The sequence below is a fragment of the Anarrhichthys ocellatus genome, unplaced genomic scaffold (assembly GCF_004355925.1).
Source record: "Anarrhichthys ocellatus isolate YVR2014 unplaced genomic scaffold, GSC_Weel_1.0 scaffold65, whole genome shotgun sequence".
NCBI lineage: Eukaryota > Metazoa > Chordata > Actinopteri > Perciformes > Anarhichadidae > Anarrhichthys > Anarrhichthys ocellatus.
The window spans coordinates 1235005-1253440 of NW_022280095.1; the positions used below are offsets into that span (position 1 = coordinate 1235005).

Below are 18436 nucleotides of genomic sequence, written 5' to 3' on the forward strand. Positions count from 1 at the left end.
GGGGGTTTGACCTCTCCTGCTTGTGCATTGTGTGACGATGATAAGCAATCTAATGTAAACACTGCCACTCTTTGTCTTACAGGGATCTGAAGATAGAAAACCTCCTGTTGGATGAGCAGAACAACATAAAGCTCATAGGTGACTCAAGAGCTCTTACATTTAAAGTACCTAACTCTGTTTTCTTGTTCAGGGCAATGCCGCTTCTTTTCAATTTCCTGTGAATAAACGTGTTGAAATTACATTAATTCATTTGTATAAAAAATGTCCCACTTCAAAGAACAAGAACAATATTCAAGAAACAAAGAACAAAAGAAGGCCTTCGTTGCCAGTTGCTTTACAGTAATTAAAAGATTTTCTTAGTTGGAGCGGGACATGCAGAGTGTCACAATGTCCCACATGTGGTGAAGAGCGAAGAGCAATTAAATATCCTGTTAAACCCTTTACGAGCTCTCACCATAGTGCTAATGTGCTACTCTGTTTGTGTGTAACGCTGTGATGGGGCGACTCGTTTAATGAGTGAGCCGAAAGGACGGTAATAAACCCAGAAAAAAAAACACTCACCCCACCTCTCTGTCCCTTCAGATTTTGGCCTCAGTAACTGCGCAGGCATCTTGGGATACTCCGACCCATTCAGCACCCAGTGTGGAAGCCCCGCCTACGCCGCCCCAGAGCTGCTCTCCAGGAAGAAGTACGGGCCGAAGGTGGATGTCTGGTCCATGTGAGTGCACGCTTTCAAAATGTTATCAGTTGTTGCCAAATATCAACTTATTCAAATACATTTGATTATTGAAGTGTGCATTTTGATCTTCCAGTGGTGTGAACATGTACGCGATGTTGACTGGGAATCTGCCGTTCACTGTGGAGCCCTTCAGTCTCCGAGCCCTGCACCAGAAGATGGTGGACAAGGAGATGAACCCTCTACCTCCCTCGCTCTCCTCAGGTAAACACCGAGCACACCTGTGTGATAAATCATAGATGAACGGGCGTTCCTCTTCGGTGGAGAAAAGATAAATCTATCAACTCATCTAGATGGATAAGACTACTCACATAGCGCTGTCATCACCGACATAAATCTGAGTGTGGAGTCGAAATATATATGCCGTGTAATTTCAGGTTATGACTGCACGTAAGTGAAAACATCTTGATGTTCCAGTTTCTGCAAAGAGACGCAAGAATAGATGATAAGCTGCTCTGTATTACTGGAATGACTGTCACTATATATATATATATATAATCTAGGTGGAAAAAAAAGTTTTGGGGAAAGAAAATCATGTATCATGTAACATGTAAGAAGTCAAAACAAGAAAACAAGTGCACCAACCAAAATGCAAATTGTGCAATGTAACATCTTTCCTCAAGCTTTCCTGTCGAGTCGCTGACACTGCATTAAAAAGATATATTGATAATATTTTCCAACAACTAGTAGAATTCTAACTAATGTTGTGCGAGGCAACATTAGGAAACAACAGGAAGAACATACGCTTCACTGTAAGCAGCGACACTCGAACCGCAGTTGCTTTGTCCCTCTCAAATACCAGTGAGGGATGGCTTAGTTATGCACGTAACTATTCATTAAGCTAATGACATAGATGTGTCATCTCATCCGTCTTATGTTGTCATGGAATGAAAGCTGAGGAGAAGGACGAAGGCCAAGTGTGTTGTCAGTGGGTATGACAGGACGAAAGGATTATGAAACTTGTACCATGTCCTCCAACTAGTCATCGAAAACGGTTGAGCGGTGGGAAACGAGGCAATAATTATGTTCAGCTTCATAGTTCAGTGTCACATTAAATAAAAATATGAAATGTTAAAACATGTTTCAGTAAACTTCTTTATGCACCGAGTTGAGTGTAGCTGTTCGCTTATGTTTATTTATATTCTCTCTCTCTTTCTCAGCTGCTATCTGTCTTCTGAAGAAGCTTCTTGAGCCCGATCCCAACAAGCGTCCCAATATCCATCAGGTGATGGCCGATTCCTGGCTACAGCTGGCCAACAAGAACACAGGAGCACCATACCTCAACAGGTCGACTCACATTTACTTTTTGTCTATTTGTTTTCTGAATCTTATCATAGAAATCCTTTTTGCATTCAATTGAAAGCGTCGTAAAGCATTAACTTCCTTTCTCTGCGCTCCCTTTCGGTGTCCAGGATTCACATTGAGGAGATAAACCACACGGTGTTGCTGCATATGACGGAGAAGATGACCTACAAGCACAGCGAGGTGCTGAGCGCCGTCCTCACCAACCGCGCCTGCCACACTCTGGCCGTCTACTTCCTCCTCAACAAGAAAATGAAGAGACTCTCTAAAGAGTACAGGGTAAGGGCTGGAGACAATCTGAACTATTACATAAAACACACTCTCTCAGTGACACGTGAATTCAGTTTTTGTTACGAGAGAACAAGAAGTACGAGGTGTTAAATCTGGTTGCACAACAGGTTTGTCTATCGCTGAGGGCTGTTGTAATGTGCTGTCTGGCCTGTCTGTTTAGGAGATGCAGTTCCAAGAAAAAAAGATAGGAGAGAAGCAGAAAAGCGAATACTTCCAGACCCAGTGGAGGAAGCACGTCGACAAGCTCACCATCCCCCCCAAGCAGACGCCCGTCTACCTGGCTGTGGCCAAGGGGCCCAGCAAGGAGAAGAAACACAGAACAGGTGAGGCATCATATGGTGCAGGTTGGGCAGATTTGTAAAGAAAAGAAAAGTTAATAACGTAGTATATTTGTTTTTCAAAAAAGTACCACTTTATTTATTCGATGTACTTTATTTACCTTTGTCAGGGTAGGTTGATCGAGCAAGCATGTCCTTCACACATAGATAGTTACCCAGTCATCCATCCACTCCTCCATCCATCCATTGTTTGTCTGTCCATCCGTCCAACCACCCATCCATCCATCTATCCGTCTGAGAGGAAACATCCAGGATAAGTTGCCAGTTAATTGTAGGGAGAACACACAAACACTTTTAAAATTGAGTGGACCTGTTGTCAGGCAGATGAAATGACTGAGAAAGTCCATAAATCATTTTATATTAAACTGGATTTAATCTCAGCAACACAGCAAGTGTTATCTAAAAAAGCATCTTTAAACTAGGGATTGATAGGTGGAGTCTGTCAGATCACACTCCTTGAGAAGGAGCTTACAAGTGACAGCAGGGAACTGGGACCTCTTCTCAATTGCCTATAATAGATAAAGAGAAAAACTCCTAAGGCGGTTTCAGATCAAGAAACATGTCAGGACAGGCTGGTCTCCTCAAGGTTTGAATAATTCAGAATGTTCTCGTTCTTCTTTACGCCTGCTTGTTACATGCTCTCAGGTGATTGTCATGTCCTCACTGACTTGACAGATATAATCTACTGTATATACGCAGGGCACTGAGCCAAAGATATTCAGAGAAGCTGCCGTTCTGAACCCTTCACTCCCGTTGTGCCTGCAGAGAGTTGAGCAAGAACAAATATTTCAAATGTTGGTTTGACGGTATTCCGTGAATGTAACAATGCTTCTCATCTCGTCAGGTCTTTTGCGTGCCATTACTGGTGGCCATCGTAATTCCCCTCTGGCGCCACCCGGCACCGTCGCCTCTTCTTCCATGGAGTACCTAGAGATCCAGCCTCTCTTTTCCAACACCCCTAAGCAGCGGAGGCGCTTGGCCACCCTCCCTCAAGTTAACACGAGCCCGGAACACAACATTCCTGCCCCACCAGCACCGTCACCGATCGGCATGCATTCCTTCGGCTCCCTCTCCAAAGCCGAGCAAATTGAAGACACCCCGGCCTCGCCCTGGTACAAGCTGACCAACGGGACCCTGTCCCCGCCGCGCCACATCTCCGCTTTCCAACCCGACTCTTCCTACTTGAAGAAGGCCACGATCCCCAGCCCCCCTGTGCTCATCGTCAACCCACAGCCCAAGAAGAGCATCTCGTCCGATTGGGGCGGTTCGTCCGACACCAGCGGCAGCCCTCCCAGCACGATAGGAAGCCCCCCAGGCAGCTCGGCCTTCAGCCCCCCGAAGTCCGCCTTCAGCGCCCTCAACCCCACCTCGGCATTCAGTCCTCCTTCCAGCAGCGGCAGCAGCGAACCCGACAGCCCGACACACCGCAGCAAGTTCCCGTCTATGGGAATCGGACAGATTTTTAAGAAGAAGGTGCAGCTGCAGCCGTTCTCCTTCCGGCCGGAACAGGTCCTGGAGGAAGTGGTGTCCCCGCCGCCCTACCCCATGCAAACTCTCCTCTGTGCTTCAGGTGCACTCAAGACTCTCTGCTGAGGGACACACGACGAATAAAAAATAAAATAAGGATAGACTGAACTCAAGGCCCCACTCAACATTTTGTTTAAGTTGAAGAAGTCTTCCAGAGCGGCCTTTTGAACTGTCCCTTTATTGTGACTGAGCCTCTTTTCAAGACAGACCATTTAAAAAAAATTAAAAAAAGAAGAAGAAGAAAACAAAAGGAGGTTTGAGTAAGAGTATACAATATTGTGTCTCCAGTCACCGCTCTCATTATGTAATAAGAGGTGGTGACGCTGAGAAGATGAGATTTGAAACAATGACTAAACCTCGCTGTGGCCTAGATGAAGACTGGACATGGGACATCATGTAACACACACATACACACACAAAACACTGTATTATAGACTGAGTCAAGAGGTATTATCTCATGTAATATTGCTGTAACTGGTTACTAATTGAGCCGCAGACTGATTCACACCAGCTAACAGATCCCAACTCTTACCCTGACCCTGATTACATGTATAAATGTTTTGTCTGTCTGAAAAAAACTCTCTATAAGATACCCACTGACTTCCAGCCGGCTGGCACTGTATCAATGCTGAACTGGATGGAGAAGCTCACTGCACTATTCTTTAAAAAAAAAAAAAAAAACTAGTAAAAAAGGTGTTTAGCATCTTTTACCTCACTGCATTATTCATACGTAACTGTGTAACAGCAGTCGACTGTGACATGCTTGTGTGGATTTTTGCCACAGTGGTGCAGTGTCTGAGCGTTGAGTGCCATTAGATTTGAAACAATAGAAGTAGGTATCGCAAGAAGAGTCATATTCACTTTTTTTATAGGGTTCTCATAAACCACCACGGATAATAATTCACAGCTATAACTTTTTATATACAAGTGTTACATCACGACCCACAGGGGAACTGTCAAAAGTCTTAGTTTTGACTTCCTTAGAGCCTGTTCATAGTCTGTTTTGGAGAAGAAGAAAATAGAGCATCAAAAGCCTTATGAAACTTATGAACCTCACAAAAGGCAAGGTGGGAGGATCACGTAACATCTCTGAAAATAAGTCACTTCCTTTTGTCTTAATGCTGTAGTCTGTGTCTTAAGTGTTAACTGCAATGACGAGTATTTGCCAAGAGCTCTCTGAGAGTGATGTGAAAATTGTGCTTGTAAATAACTGACTCCTGTGTTTTTCGGCCACTGTCTGCCGTCCTGTACGAAGCGATCGTAAAATGTTGGTCGAACGGACACTTTGGCCGCTCCGTCAAAGTATTTGACGGAGAAGGTTTCCACGGGGAGCGTGAGCCTTCTCACTGTTAAGATACTATCGAATCTCTTCCTGTCCAAATGAAAAAGTTGCATGCAATACTTCACGAGTCCAACTGTAAACTGTCAACATTTGAAATGATGTCTTTGTACCTTTGTTTTCTGGTTGATACTGAGATTGATACAGACTCGAGATGCGAGGGAGAGGGGGGGGGTCTTTTGTAAGATTTTGTAATGGATGGTTTTGTTTAAGTGTCAAGAGATTTCTATGCTGTATAAAGTATTTTAAATATTTATACTGAATCCATTATGTGTCTGTCTGGTCTTTCAAATGCACCTGCTGTCTGGCTTCATTCTCATTCTGCTCTGTGCACACATGCCAATATAGCCTACAACTTTTTATTAGCTGACATTTTTTTTTTTTTTTAGAATTAATACACTTAAATTACTATAATCAAGTAAGTCATTCTACAATAAGTCTTGTTAATTTATGTACCATTTAAAACGGAGCCTGAGGCACAGAGTGTATTCCTAAAGCTCTTTGCTCGGTGAGCACTATATGGAGGGATTTATGTTGCTTTACAACCTCAATGTGCCACTTGTCTCACATACCATATATACATTACCCACGGAACACCTGTGGTGGGTTAAAAAAAAAGAAGAAAAACACACCCTTGGAACAGCTGAAGGATCCTAAAGGACCGATACAGACACGCATATTACGACCCCTCCCTCTTCGCTCACTCACACACTGCAGACATTAATCTACTCAGCTGTGCCCCCCATCATAAACCTCTTTGGGTGACACCGACCTGACGAGACAAAGAAGGAGGGGGGGTCATCAAAACTCTGAGACAAACGCCCACAAATCACGGGACGACATAAACAGGGCTGTCCGATTAAAGCGGTCGTGGCTAAGCTGATAAAAGCCAAGGGGGCAAGAGTGGCTCAAAAAAAATGCATTAGAGCCGGAGCCTTTTGTTTATCAAAAACAGGCAGGCAGTTAGTCAAAATCCCCGGGCGGTCCGCAGAGACCAACCATGAATACATGGCTTAACCACAGCGCTGAGCGAAAGCAGAGTGTGCACCACGTGTACAGGTCATACCTGTAGTGTTCAGGGCTGCTCTGGTGGAACCTGTAGGTGTGTACGCGCGTGCACACCCACACACACACACGCAATGTGTGTGACAGAATGTAGTTTAAAGAAACATATCGGTGCAGGGAGAGATACTGACTGGGAATACTACTTAGTAACTAGTTTAGGAAATGTATTAACAATTTTCTAAATCAATAGTTTGAGTAATTTTAAAGCAAAAACGCGAAACAATAATTTCACAAAAAGAAGATGTTTTGCTTTTATCTCTATCAATATGAATCTTATGTATTTGGGTTTTGGACAAAAAACAACAACAAAAAAACAATAATTTAAGTCTCTTTGTAAAATAGTGATGGTACATGTACCAGACAAATACTGAAAATGGAACAGCAAGAAAAAGTTAGTTGCAGCATTAGACTGTCTTTTGGAGTATTCTGCTTGCAGAGGCAAGTTGTTTATCAAGGTTTAATCTCAGGAAGCCTTACTGATGAGATAAAGAAACATTTTTTCCTTGACACAGATTATTTCTACGTTAATCTGGTTGTACAATTACAATGACGAGGCTGTGATAAACAAACACCCCCTACCATTGTCACAGCAGGGGTGGGCCATAAATTGACATGTTTCATCATAAACATATTCCGGGAATTTTAATATTGTGAATAGAAAGCAGATTGTACGTCGGATTTCTCCAGGAATTAGTTCAGAGATATTTGGGGATCCGCCGGATGAAAACGCATGATGAAAGATTTCCTGTGCCAACACAAAATATGTTTGATATATCAGTATTTAAGGTCTTATGGTATGATTGTCCTTTGTCCTCATCGTCGAGCCGTAGCTACATCTTGACAAACTTTGGGTTGAGACTGAAACAACAAGAGCAGACATATGCCACACCCTGGGGCAATGTAGGCCTCCCTGCCAAATGTTGAGAGAACATTAAAGTGTCAATCCCTTGATGTTATTCAATAATTGATCACCTGAGCGGCGGCACTCATACATGATCACCAGACACGGTATCTAATAATCAAATCACTTTTAATGAGGCCAAACTGAACCACTTACTGTACCGCAAGACTTTATTTCTGCCAATCTGTTCAGGCTTAGATCCTGATGACACTAATCCTGTTTTCAGCCCACTCCTCGTCACATATACACACACACACACACACACACACACACACACACACAGACACGTGCGCACACCAGGGTGTCACTGGCAACAGGACGAGCCTTTGTGTCTGAGCAAAACAGACAATGAACCTGCTACATAGTGCCGGTGTGTATCCCCAGCCCCCCCACACACACACAGACGACCTGAGCATCCTGGTTCATCCTCAGACCAGGACTGCACACCTCAGCAGTTCTCGCACAGGACGAGGAGAGAGTGAGATACTTCCTGGCAGGCGTACACAAAGACGTGCGGGGGAAATAAACAAGCAGATGTTTCTAATGAAGCAGGAGGCTTTGAGCACTCAGAGGGGATTTGGGTTACTCCGTCAGACCAGTGTCTGACTGGTCGTCTCCCCCGTTTGTATCTATCGCAGACACAGATGAAGGTGATTAATGAAACGAGAAGGCTGTTGGCTTATCAGAGATTGTACGCTTTCGCCCTCGAAGGTGCTGGTAGTAAAACAAAACTGAGCTAAATTTCCCCCAAATGCTCTTGACACCAAGATCATCCTACACTGATTCCCCAAGATTAAATTGGGGAATGTAACCTCCCAATTGAAAGGGGTTTACTAATGGACCTGCCATCTATATCTGTGCGACACAAAGACAAGGATGAGAGCAGACCGTCTTAATGACTTTAGATCTAAGATTTTGGTGGAGCATAGGTTACGCATGTGAGGAAAAGCAGAGGCGATCAACCGAGTCAAAGGTTCAGTCGGGTTTCAAAGGAAAACATTAAATCACAAACTTAATTAAGGATTAAACATGTGTACTTAATATAATCTATTAAATAAAATATATTTGGATGGTATTTACATAAAGGCGTCATGTAAATACGATTGTATAAGCAAGAATAATATTTGAAAGAACCAGTATTGGAATTCCACCTGCACAGCACAGATAAAACCCAAAGGATATTAAGAGTTAATACTAACTCATAAACCAGCAAAGAGCAACTTGTGGGGTGTGGTTCTTTTGTCAGGGGAAACCCAAATAATATGATGCGGGGGGGGGGGGGGGCAATAATTTAAGATTGTCATTATCGAAATTATGGTTGTTTTTCCATCTTCTAATTGACAAGACACACACACCTTATGTAGCTAGTGCCAGAAAAACAAAACTGAATTTAAGTCTCTTAAACCCCTAAAACAGAAACATTTTCCCTCTCACAAAGTAATCCTTTTTTCATTTCATGGACTAAAAACAAACACATTTTGTATGTTGGCACACAGGTGGCACTCCTTGAGATATTTCCCCTCTCTCTCTCTCTCTCTCTCTCTCGAAAACAAGATCAGAAATCCAATCAAAGAGCAGCGCTCAGCCAATAGGATCGCAGTGTCTGTGGCAACAGCAGCATCAGTTCCAGCAGCCATTGGTCTCATGTTTCACACAGGCGCGGCTGTAATTGGCCGATAGTGTGCCGAGGCTTCATTGCCTCCATGGCAACATTGCTTCCTTATTGCTTGGGGAAGGTTAAAAGGAGGGAAAGAGGGGAGGCGACTTTCTCTCAGACGCTACCTCTGCATTATTCATCCTTTGTCCCCGAGTGCATGTAGGATGCGTGTAGGTGTATGATGCGTGTGTGTGCGTGTGTTTCCACGTTGGGGTGGTAATGATTGGTTGGGACTTAACGGGTGAACGGGGTGAAACCGGTGCAATAATTGCACTCAGCAGTGCAATGCATCCAGCAACACCGTGTCTATATACAATACTGCTAAATGAGTTCAAAGGCCCTTCACGGTGATGCTGACTCCAAAACAACAGCTATAAGCCTCGAAGCTTCATTTCTCTCAATGGAGCAACAAACAAACACGGTGATTCTCTACTAAATGACTTGTTACGCTGCGTAAACAGCACACAGCTGGACAGTGAACCGCTCTGTGCAGGACGCATGGAGGCACCTCTTGATAAAGACACCACCAGAACAACAAACACCACGCCGAGCATGTTTGTTGTTGTTTTGATTTATTTCCCCAGCAGTTGAGGGGGGGGGGGGGGTATGGGCATGGGTGGGGTTAGCAGGGAGAAAAACATCACACAGCGATTAGGGCGTGAGGAGGGGGTTCTGTGCAGAGCTCCTCCCCCTGTATATGTCTGCGCATGCGCGGTGGGATAACTGGCTGGCTGGTGAACACGATGACGAGATGGCAACAGGCAACTCAGCATAGCACGTGCTCTCAGTTGCCATCGCAACCTGCCCTTGGATACAGCGTGCTGGTTGGCCGTCTCCAACGGTTGTTGTTCCGCGAGGCTGATGAAACCTCGTGGGTTCAGGGAGGGCAAGCAGGACAGCGTGGAGCTGCATTTCCCGCCTTGGTAGAAAGTGTTGCTGGGCACATTGTAGGTCAGTTGGTAAACATAACCACCAACCCTCCCCAAGGACCAAAGAGCAGACAACTTGCTGTTTAACTCTTAAATCCAAGAAATAAGCCACTGATCCCCACAGTCTCACAGCACCAAGTCAAAGAAAAGGAAGCATTTAAAAGGATTATCCTGTCACTTTAAAGTTATCTTATTGGGGTTTAATCTTTTATTGAAAACTGACAATATTGGAATGCATTTTTTTTTAACAACGTCAGCATTTCTGAAAACCTTTGAATACTTTATTACACAAATATTCAGAAGAAAACTCCACAACAATAAACAAACACCAAAATTAAACGAACAAATGATGAGTCAGTGGAACAAGAAATTCAGGCAATATTTGAAAATATAGACAATAATATGCAGCCAGTAATAGAGGAGCATGTTTTTCATTACTAACGATCAAACGTTGTTCACAACAAGGCGATGAAAAGTATTACATGCAGCGAATCCTTCAAGGCTCCAATGCTGGAGCAAGAGAACAAAGAGTGTGTGTGTGGCCTGGAGTGGCCAGATCAATACACCGTTGTGTGCCGAGTGTGCAGCCTGCCTGATGAAATCCTGCACAAATAAACATTCTGCTCACAGCGTACATTCGCTCTGCACCGCGGAGGCACACGGAGAAGACGGTGCCACGAGCCCTGGGAGCCCTAAACTGACAACATGATTGATTACATTTGCGGGCAGTCTTTGTTTCACCATCAGTAATCAGGACCAAGCCGAGTGGAAGCTCTGTGTGTGTGTGTGTGTCTGCACAAGGTGAGGCTAGGACAAAATGTATTACTGAGGGAATGTGGTTGAGATGAAACTTAGAAGAGGGCGCATTAATGTAAAAGGTAGGGGGCGAGGAGTCACGTTCAACACCTGGACAGAGCACCCACCCGGACAAGCCGACGTCCGTCACCGTCATCACGCCACATCGCATCCATCCTGAAGGCCGGCGTCGATCTCCTCCAGCCTCTGAGCCATGGACATGACCAGCATTTTCATCTGGGAAGGGGGGGGGGGGGGGGGGGGGCAGGGGGGGGGGGGGGGGGGGAAAAAGAGGGGGGGGGGGGGAAGAGCAGCAAGGGCAGGATGGCAAAAAAAAAATGAGTTTGAGAGGAGAAGATGGAATAGGTGGATATGAAGGAGGAAATGGCCAGGTGGGAAATGAAGGCAGCAGCAGGAAGCAGTGAGGAAGAAAAGAAGGGTGGAGTAAAGATAAATGGAGAAGGGAGACAGTGAGGAAGAATGACGAAAACCAAAGGGGAAGAGGGGGAGTGGTCAAGGATGGATGGGTATGGGGGGGGGGGGGCAGGTCAGTGAGTTTACCAGATGAACCACCCAAACAAGTGTCTACGAGGCAGACAGACAGACAGACAGAATACATTAACTACGGCGGTGGGCGGGATGAGCACCTTCATTCGATAGCTACAATGAATTGTGGACAGACGAGCTGTTACGTACCGCTCATAGAGGAAATGCTACTTAAAATTTTGACGAGAAAATTGAGTGCTCGCTAAACAGCTTTGGGCCCAAAAGTCAAAACACAAAGTCGATGGAAAGAACTTATTGTAGGACTTGTCAGTGAGAAAGCAATTATGATTAATGCAGACAGACAGACATGGTTTTAAGAAAGCCATGATTTGAATTCTTGAGCTAGAGACAAAGGCCTTTATAATCTTGTTACAATGAGCTAACGATCAAGAATGGCTTTAAAACCACCTAAATGTAATACAATCAGCGAGGAAGCAACGTTCGAATAATCTTCGGCTTCCTCACAGTGATGAGGTGGATTTAAGTGGTAACCTACAGCAGCATTATTACATCAGTGACGTGGGATTCTTTGTGAACTAAAGAGTTGAAATGTATTTGTTTTGGAGGTTAACAAAAGAAAGAAAAGATAATTATGCATGGAAACTATCAGCCACAGTGTAATGGCATGGTACTGTGCTAACACACAGACTTTACATCTCCTTGAGGACTACAAAGCACATCTAATGCACTGTTGCTCACGTGTAATGTTTATTTGTTTCCCTTCTTGTCTATAATCAGTATTGTTACGATTAAATCTCATCACACAATCGATCACTTGTGGGAAATTCAGAAACTATTTGCTGAGTAAAAACTACATACCTCGCATACATCCAGCTGTAGTGACAAAGAGCCTTCATGATCAAAACATGTTTTTCCTCCAACAAAGATTCCTCAACATGTTTCCCATCACATCTATTGTCCTTGGGCCCAGAGTGAGGGAGTGAGAGCAGGTACTGCTGCACACTGTCGCCACCTACTGGCCTCTCTGTGGCCGGTGGATATTTCTTTAAACAAAGGATGATTACAAGTAACTTGTGTGTGCTACACTACTCCAGTGGGAAAAAAAAACAAGTACTATCTATATATATATATAAAATAATGATACAAATGTGACAAACAGAAAGGGAATGAAAAGATGAAACATACAGAAGATTATAAACAGAAATGGATTTGGATGTTTTGACTGAAACTTCCTGAAAATATACTTCTGTATTTTTAATTTCATCTAAAAAATGTAATGAAGAATAAATCCCATTGCAAGGCAAAGACGTGGTGAGATGAGGTAATGTCTGATACAAACGTCTGCCCATCACAGGAGTGTGGGCTTACCAGAACTGAGCTGATGTCATCTTTAGTGCAACCTGTGCATTCATAAACAATGAGAGAGAGTGAGCGGCTCCGAATAAATGTGAGATCACCGTCTACAGAGAGCAGTGACTCATAACTGGATGTGTGCAGGTCAGATCTGGAGGTTTTTTTAAATCATTTTTCCCCAACAATACAATATTAAAAGGGACTAAACTTGACCTGTGTTGGGAGAAACAGTCATGCTACCACATCGCAATGAGCTTCAGAGCAGACATTCTGTTCAGTGGAGGAAACATTTCATCTCACAGCGATTCAATAAGGGAGAGAAACCAGACAAAGAGAAGCAGCAGCGGTAATTTACCTCCGTCAGCTGTTGTTCAACAACGCCTCTGTACTCCAGGGTGACTGGCTGCTCTTTGGGGCCCTCTGCTGCCAACATCTGGCTTGCAGAGCCAAGCACGTAGCTGAGAAAGAGTCAGTGTAGTATTAGTGGGATACGCACCAATAAAACCTGTACAACTAATGAAAGTCCATATAATATATATCACAACCATAAACACTATCTGTGTAAAGTTGATCACATTGAGGTTTTCATGGAAGCTGTATTTTCTTGAAAGGTATTATTGGACTAAAAATGACTGTTTCTTCAAAATCACAGTATACAAATGTACCCTGATGTATGCTTCTCTGAACATTCCTACTAATACTCTAAGCCCTGAACACACCTGTCGATGTCTGCTACATTGAAACAGAACGTAAACCTCTTGTGGTCGAGGTTCTTCGGCGTCGATGCGTAAACCATTCCGAGTACAGAGTGGCAGCCTCGACAGAACAGATCCACGATCAGACTGCGGATGGAAAAAACAGATTTAATCCAACAAGTACTCATATATATATATATATATATATACACATACATATACATATATACATATAAACTACAAAACACCAGTAGGTTGTTTGTCAATGTATTTTAAAAACACAACACATTTAGACAAGTAAGAAAGGTAACAAAATGTAGTTTTATTTTTTGCAAAAACTATTTAGAAGTACTGGTACTTTTCCACTACAGTTATGTGACAGCTTAAGTCACTAGTTACTTGGCAGATTTATATTTCACACACAAAACATATATAAATGAGATCTTTCTGTTATATACTGTAAAATGTTGTTCCAATCATATAATATACCATAGTATAAACTCTGACAGGGGCAATCCTGCTGCATAATGAACAGTTTTAATTTAGACACTTGAAGTACATTTCTGTGATGTTACTTCTGAATTTTTAGGTCACATTTTGAATGCATACTTTTAAATGGAATGGAGTATTTGTACATTGCACTGGTACTTTTACCTGATAGAAATGATTTAAATACTTAATTAAATAACGTTACCGGACAGGACACTCTTACCAGAGAGATCGTTTAGTCGCTTCATGCAGCCGAGTGTCTTCTCCAACCACGACGTTGTCAGTGACCCCTGAGACCAAAACATCACAAAGCATTGTATTCATAAGGTAACGATAACATCCGTAAATTCCCAGCCTCTACAGCAGCATTTGAATGCACCATCCCGTCTGACTTTTCTACCATACAAGTTACGTAAGCCAGCTAACTGTCAAGCTAACGCTACTCACGCTTCAGTCTTATTTGGTTTTGTCCGTCTTCGCTTCCATCCCACGACATTGAATCCCCGACAGGCAGCTTGCACTTCCCGCAGATGAAGACCACGGGTCCGTCGTCCCCGTCCTCGTCCTCGTCTTCCTCCGCTTGGCCAAACAACTTTTCTTCGACGGCAGTGGAGTCTATACTCGACTCAAACGTTGTGTTAACCATTTTCTGTCGGTGTTTTAACACATTTTCTATCGCCGCCATTTCTACCGAAGTTCTACCAGGTTTCTCCCAAACAAGCTGTTTTGAACGTACGCGGGTGGTTGGTGGTGTTGAAGCGGAGATCACTGAGGTACCCAAACAACGCGAGATGAGTTCTCGTGTGTACTTCCGCTTTCGTCAAGTCATACGTTTTGTTTTCACACCTAAATCTTAACAACCATATATGAACCTTCAGCAACATAGAATATTAGTATGTATTATATGATATATATATATATATATTACATATATGATACATAATGCACGTTGTATATTAGCCACAATTAATATGATATACGAAAAGAGCCAATATTTGTCATTGGAGTTACCGACTTTACCCTACTGGGTAGTGTGTGTACGTGTATGTGTGTATTGTACAGCCAAATACAATTAAAACAAACAAAAAAAAACACCCACTCATTTATTTAGGGATTATATACGTTTCTCATAAGCGTGTGAAAAGGTTATCTCAGGGCAACCAACGTGAACTATCTTGATGTAATCTTTATCTTTGGGAGCCAAGAGGGAACGTGAACCGGAAAGAGAAAGAGCTTTATTGTCTGATATTTGCATAATTCGTCACCTTGTTTGCCTTTAGCTATTCAATTCGTTACCAATGTTCGTCTAATTTCATCAAATTCAAAAATGAAAATAGTTGTTTCCACCAAAAGTAGTTTCAACATTTGCTCCAGCTTCTCATTGGCTAGTGACCCGGAAGTTATTAAATTGAATTCAGGTGCGCTAAACCAAAGAGGGAAAACTTCTCTGGGTTGTTTTTAGGGCTGTAAACGCGTAAAGAAGCCAGTCGTTGTGGTTGTCGTTACCTTTGTATTCACAATGTGCGAGAAGATCAAGAAGGTAACGATCAGTATTTAAATAACAATGACATAATAAGTTAATGCAGTGATCGCTGTTGGCTTTTGTTTACCCTGCTGTTTTCATGGCGCTCCTCAGGTGAACAGCTGGCTCAGCACGGTGTTTGGAGATCAGCCGGTGCCACACTTTGAGGTCAACACGAGGACGGTGGACGTGCTGTACCAGCTGGCACAGTCCAGTGAAGTCCGGTGCAGTGACACAGCTCTTCTCTCAGAAGACCTCAAACAGAAAGCATCCGAGTACCAGTCCGAGGGTGAGTGATACAGGGAAATTCAGATTGCAGAGTTTTAGTCTGTGATTTAAGAAGACTATCTGATAGTAGAAACCAACAGCAACACTTATTTTATAGGATAACTACTTTTACACTTTATTACACAGGAAAACACACGGGTGATAGTGAGTTTCTTGTCCCATTGGGCTTCTTTTAAGCAATGTTGCCACCCAGATCTCAGCAATTATTGTGGCGAGTACATTATTATAACGAGAAATGAAGGCCAAAACTACAGACATTTTAACAGGCTGATTCTGTGTCTTTACATGCAGTTCTGTCAAGTGTAAGACAGTCCATTGATTCACACCTCAGCATTTTTCTCAGAACTCAGCTGTGTTTCCTCCGTCCAGGCGCTCATTACCGAGATGTTCTCCTACAAGGCGTAGGTCTGTCCTACGCAAACTTGTCGAAGCCCGCTGACGACTATCTGTCCGCTTTAGTGGACACGGCCATGGTGCTCGGAGTCAGAGACACGTCACTGGGCAGGTACGCTGACGTTGATGCTGTCTATTCGCTAGTATTCTTCCTTGAAGAAAGACATGAAAAGTTTTGATTTTTTTTTTCCCGTCTCGTCTAGCTTCATGCCAGCAGTGAACAACCTCACCAACACTCTGCTGGAAGAAGAGAAGTCAAACCGGAGACTCGAGAGGGAAATCAGGGCCTTAAGAAATCGACTCAGTGCTACTCTGGTGCTGCGGAGCAACCTGCAAGAGTAAGAACACGGAGGCAGAGGACGATGGCTTTGGCATCATGATGTTGTGTTATGTTACAGTAAATACAAATACACAGTCCTATACGTCTTCTGTGATCAGTGTTCTTAACTGTCTTCAGGGACATCGACAAAACCGCCAAGTCACAGTCAGTGGACAGCGCTAAAGCAGAGGAGAGAATGCTCAACATGGACTTTGTTACGGCGAAGGCTAAAGAACTCAGCAGCAGGCGGGAGAGGGCAGAGGTACGTTGTAATGGTATACCTGCATCTGTAATATAGCTGCTGACGCATTGGTACAATATACTGCTTTTGAAAATGATGGGGAGGATATTCAAGAGTTTTATATATATATAATGTTTTACTCTCTTCTATCAATCTTCTGCAGGCTCAACTTGTATCCAGGAACATGGACAAATCCATCACCCACCAGGCTGTTGTGCAGCTCTCTGAGGTCATTTCTGCTGTTACACATGCAACACAATCGAGCACCATGGTGATGAAGATGCAACACTTTCTGCTCTCAGGGTTTGAAATGCGGCATCTTGTTTTTTGTCTTCGTAGGACGTCACCGCGCTGAAACAGGAAATAATCCCCATGAAAAAGAAACTGGAGCCTTACATGGACTTAAGCCCAGTACGTTTGTTTTCCTGTTTTTCCTGCGAACAGTCCAACAACCAACAGTGCTTTCACATTATTCAAAATATTTTCATGATGGCGGTTATGTTCGTAGATTTCCCTTAATCAAACCAACTTGACAAATCACATTTCTATTGTCTATTTGACTTGACAACATGTTTTGTTTTACCTTCTAAACCACAACAGAGCCCGTCTCTTGCTCAAGTGAAAATAGAAGAAGCAAAAAGAGAATTGGTGAGTATCTTTATCTTTTATTCAATGATGGATGAGAGGTGGTTGCTTACTGTTTTATTTGAATGCAGATGTGTTTCCCTCCATTACAGGCTGCAATTTGTTCCCAACTTGAGATGAATATGGATTTCAAGTGAAGATGTTTGTGAAGTTTGAGTTGTACATTTCTGTGTTTGAAAAAATAATAAAGTAATTGTTTCCATGTCTTGTTGGCTCTTTGTAATGTGTTGCAGCAGCCAACTAAAGTATTGCATTGAAGTCAAAATGTTTCCCTTCCCAAAATCTGCTCTTTTGCATTTGAATGCAGTTTCAACAATGTTGTTCCCCTCAAACCAATCAAAGGGTCTCCCTCTTTTGCATGTTCTTAACCTCTCTAGACAGGAAACGTGTGTTCCAACACAGAGGATTTCTTTGAAAGATTGTGCCGTAAAAAGACGACTTCAAATATTTTGATATATGAGCAATTGAAAATATAAACTGTGGTCTTTCTTTCCTGTGGTCGGACCTGTTCACTTTATCTCACCTTCTTCCTGTTCGTTACAAAACATCGTCAACACTGATCAAATGTTTTGTCTTTTGTTTCTAGTCTGTACTAACTAATTAAGAGGGTGTGTAATTTCTTTCTTTGATCAAAGTCTGTCTGCCAGACGTATATTAATCATCCATCTGTCTGGCCAAACACAGACAGTTTAATATGTTTAGATTGTCTGGATGTCAACTTTGGAAGAATCTTTTCAAAAGTAATAAACACTTTGCATTTACATGAACTCTACTAAGAATCAATACTTCTATAAGTTCTACCTTATTCTTGGGTGTAAAGACATTTATGTCATTAACTGGAATCGTATGCTGATGTGAGCCTTACCAAGGGACACAAATTACATTTTGTAATTCTTATTTCTACATAAGACTACACATCTTCATATTTCAGAACTTATTTCAATAATGCTCAAAACATGAATCGAGTAATCTTATGAGTACATTCACTTGAGTGCAATTTTACTCTCCTACAAGTGCAGGAAACATTTTGAGTTTGACAACAAAATTACACAGGCTTTGGAGGGATAGCCGCAGATGAAAAGGGGGTTTGGAGCCACTCCCATG

The 18436-nt window shown here is 42.9% G+C and overlaps 3 protein-coding genes across 4 annotated transcripts in view; 2 read left to right on the top strand and 1 right to left on the bottom strand.

Annotated features, from left to right (window-relative positions):
* Positions 1–5796, top strand: part of hunk (hormonally up-regulated Neu-associated kinase) — a 9822-nt gene extending 4026 nt beyond the window's left edge. The window contains exons 3-9 of the mRNA XM_031872730.1: positions 83–138; positions 583–718; positions 813–940; positions 1897–2023; positions 2149–2317; positions 2490–2652; positions 3512–5796. Of these exons, the coding sequence (XP_031728590.1) occupies positions 83–138; positions 583–718; positions 813–940; positions 1897–2023; positions 2149–2317; positions 2490–2652; positions 3512–4260 (1528 nt within the window). The 3' untranslated portion in view covers positions 4261–5796. The remainder of the gene's footprint in view (positions 1–82; positions 139–582; positions 719–812; positions 941–1896; positions 2024–2148; positions 2318–2489; positions 2653–3511) is intronic.
* Positions 5797–10208: 4412 nt separating this feature from the next.
* mis18a (MIS18 kinetochore protein A) lies at positions 10209–14731 on the bottom strand. The gene is made up of 5 exons (XM_031872597.1): positions 14372–14731; positions 14148–14214; positions 13460–13582; positions 13096–13198; positions 10209–11117 (listed from the first exon to the last, which is right to left on the bottom strand). The coding sequence occupies exons 1-5, from the start codon at positions 14607–14609 to the stop codon at positions 11037–11039; spliced, it is 612 nt and encodes a 203-aa protein (XP_031728457.1). The 5' UTR covers positions 14610–14731; the 3' UTR covers positions 10209–11036.
* A 272-nt stretch (positions 14732–15003) lies between these two features.
* Positions 15004–18248, top strand: haus1 (HAUS augmin-like complex, subunit 1). Of its 2 annotated transcripts, XM_031872596.1 has the most exons (9): positions 15005–15464; positions 15561–15735; positions 16104–16239; positions 16331–16465; positions 16585–16708; positions 16851–16916; positions 17027–17098; positions 17288–17335; positions 17425–17536. In XM_031872596.1, exons 1-9 carry the CDS (start codon positions 15444–15446, stop codon positions 17467–17469), a joined length of 822 nt encoding a protein of 273 aa, XP_031728456.1. In that variant the 5' UTR covers positions 15005–15443; the 3' UTR covers positions 17470–17536. The 2 variants fall into 2 exon arrangements, with proteins under 2 accessions (XP_031728455.1, XP_031728456.1); XM_031872595.1 differs by having other exon boundaries at positions 15004–15464; positions 17027–18248.
* The last annotated feature ends 188 nt before the right edge of the window (positions 18249–18436 follow it).

Excerpts from the sequence above, each read along its gene's own strand:
- mis18a (XM_031872597.1), bottom strand. The coding sequence starts at position 14,609 with ATGGCGGCGATAGAAAATGTGTTAAAACACCGACAGAAAATGGTTAAC. Across the intron at positions 13,199-13,459 it reads AATGTAGCAGACATCGACAG|CTACGTGCTTGGCTCTGCAA; the intron begins GTGTGTTCAGGG and ends ACTCTTTCTCAG. Across the intron at positions 11,118-13,095 it reads TTGAACAACAGCTGACGGAG|ATGAAAATGCTGGTCATGTC; the intron begins GTAAATTACCGC and ends CCCCCTTCCCAG.
- haus1 (XM_031872595.1), top strand. The coding sequence starts at position 15,444 with ATGTGCGAGAAGATCAAGAAG. Across the intron at positions 15,736-16,103 it reads ATCCGAGTACCAGTCCGAGG|GCGCTCATTACCGAGATGTT; the intron begins GTGAGTGATACA and ends TCCTCCGTCCAG. Across the intron at positions 16,240-16,330 it reads AGAGACACGTCACTGGGCAG|CTTCATGCCAGCAGTGAACA; the intron begins GTACGCTGACGT and ends CGTCTCGTCTAG.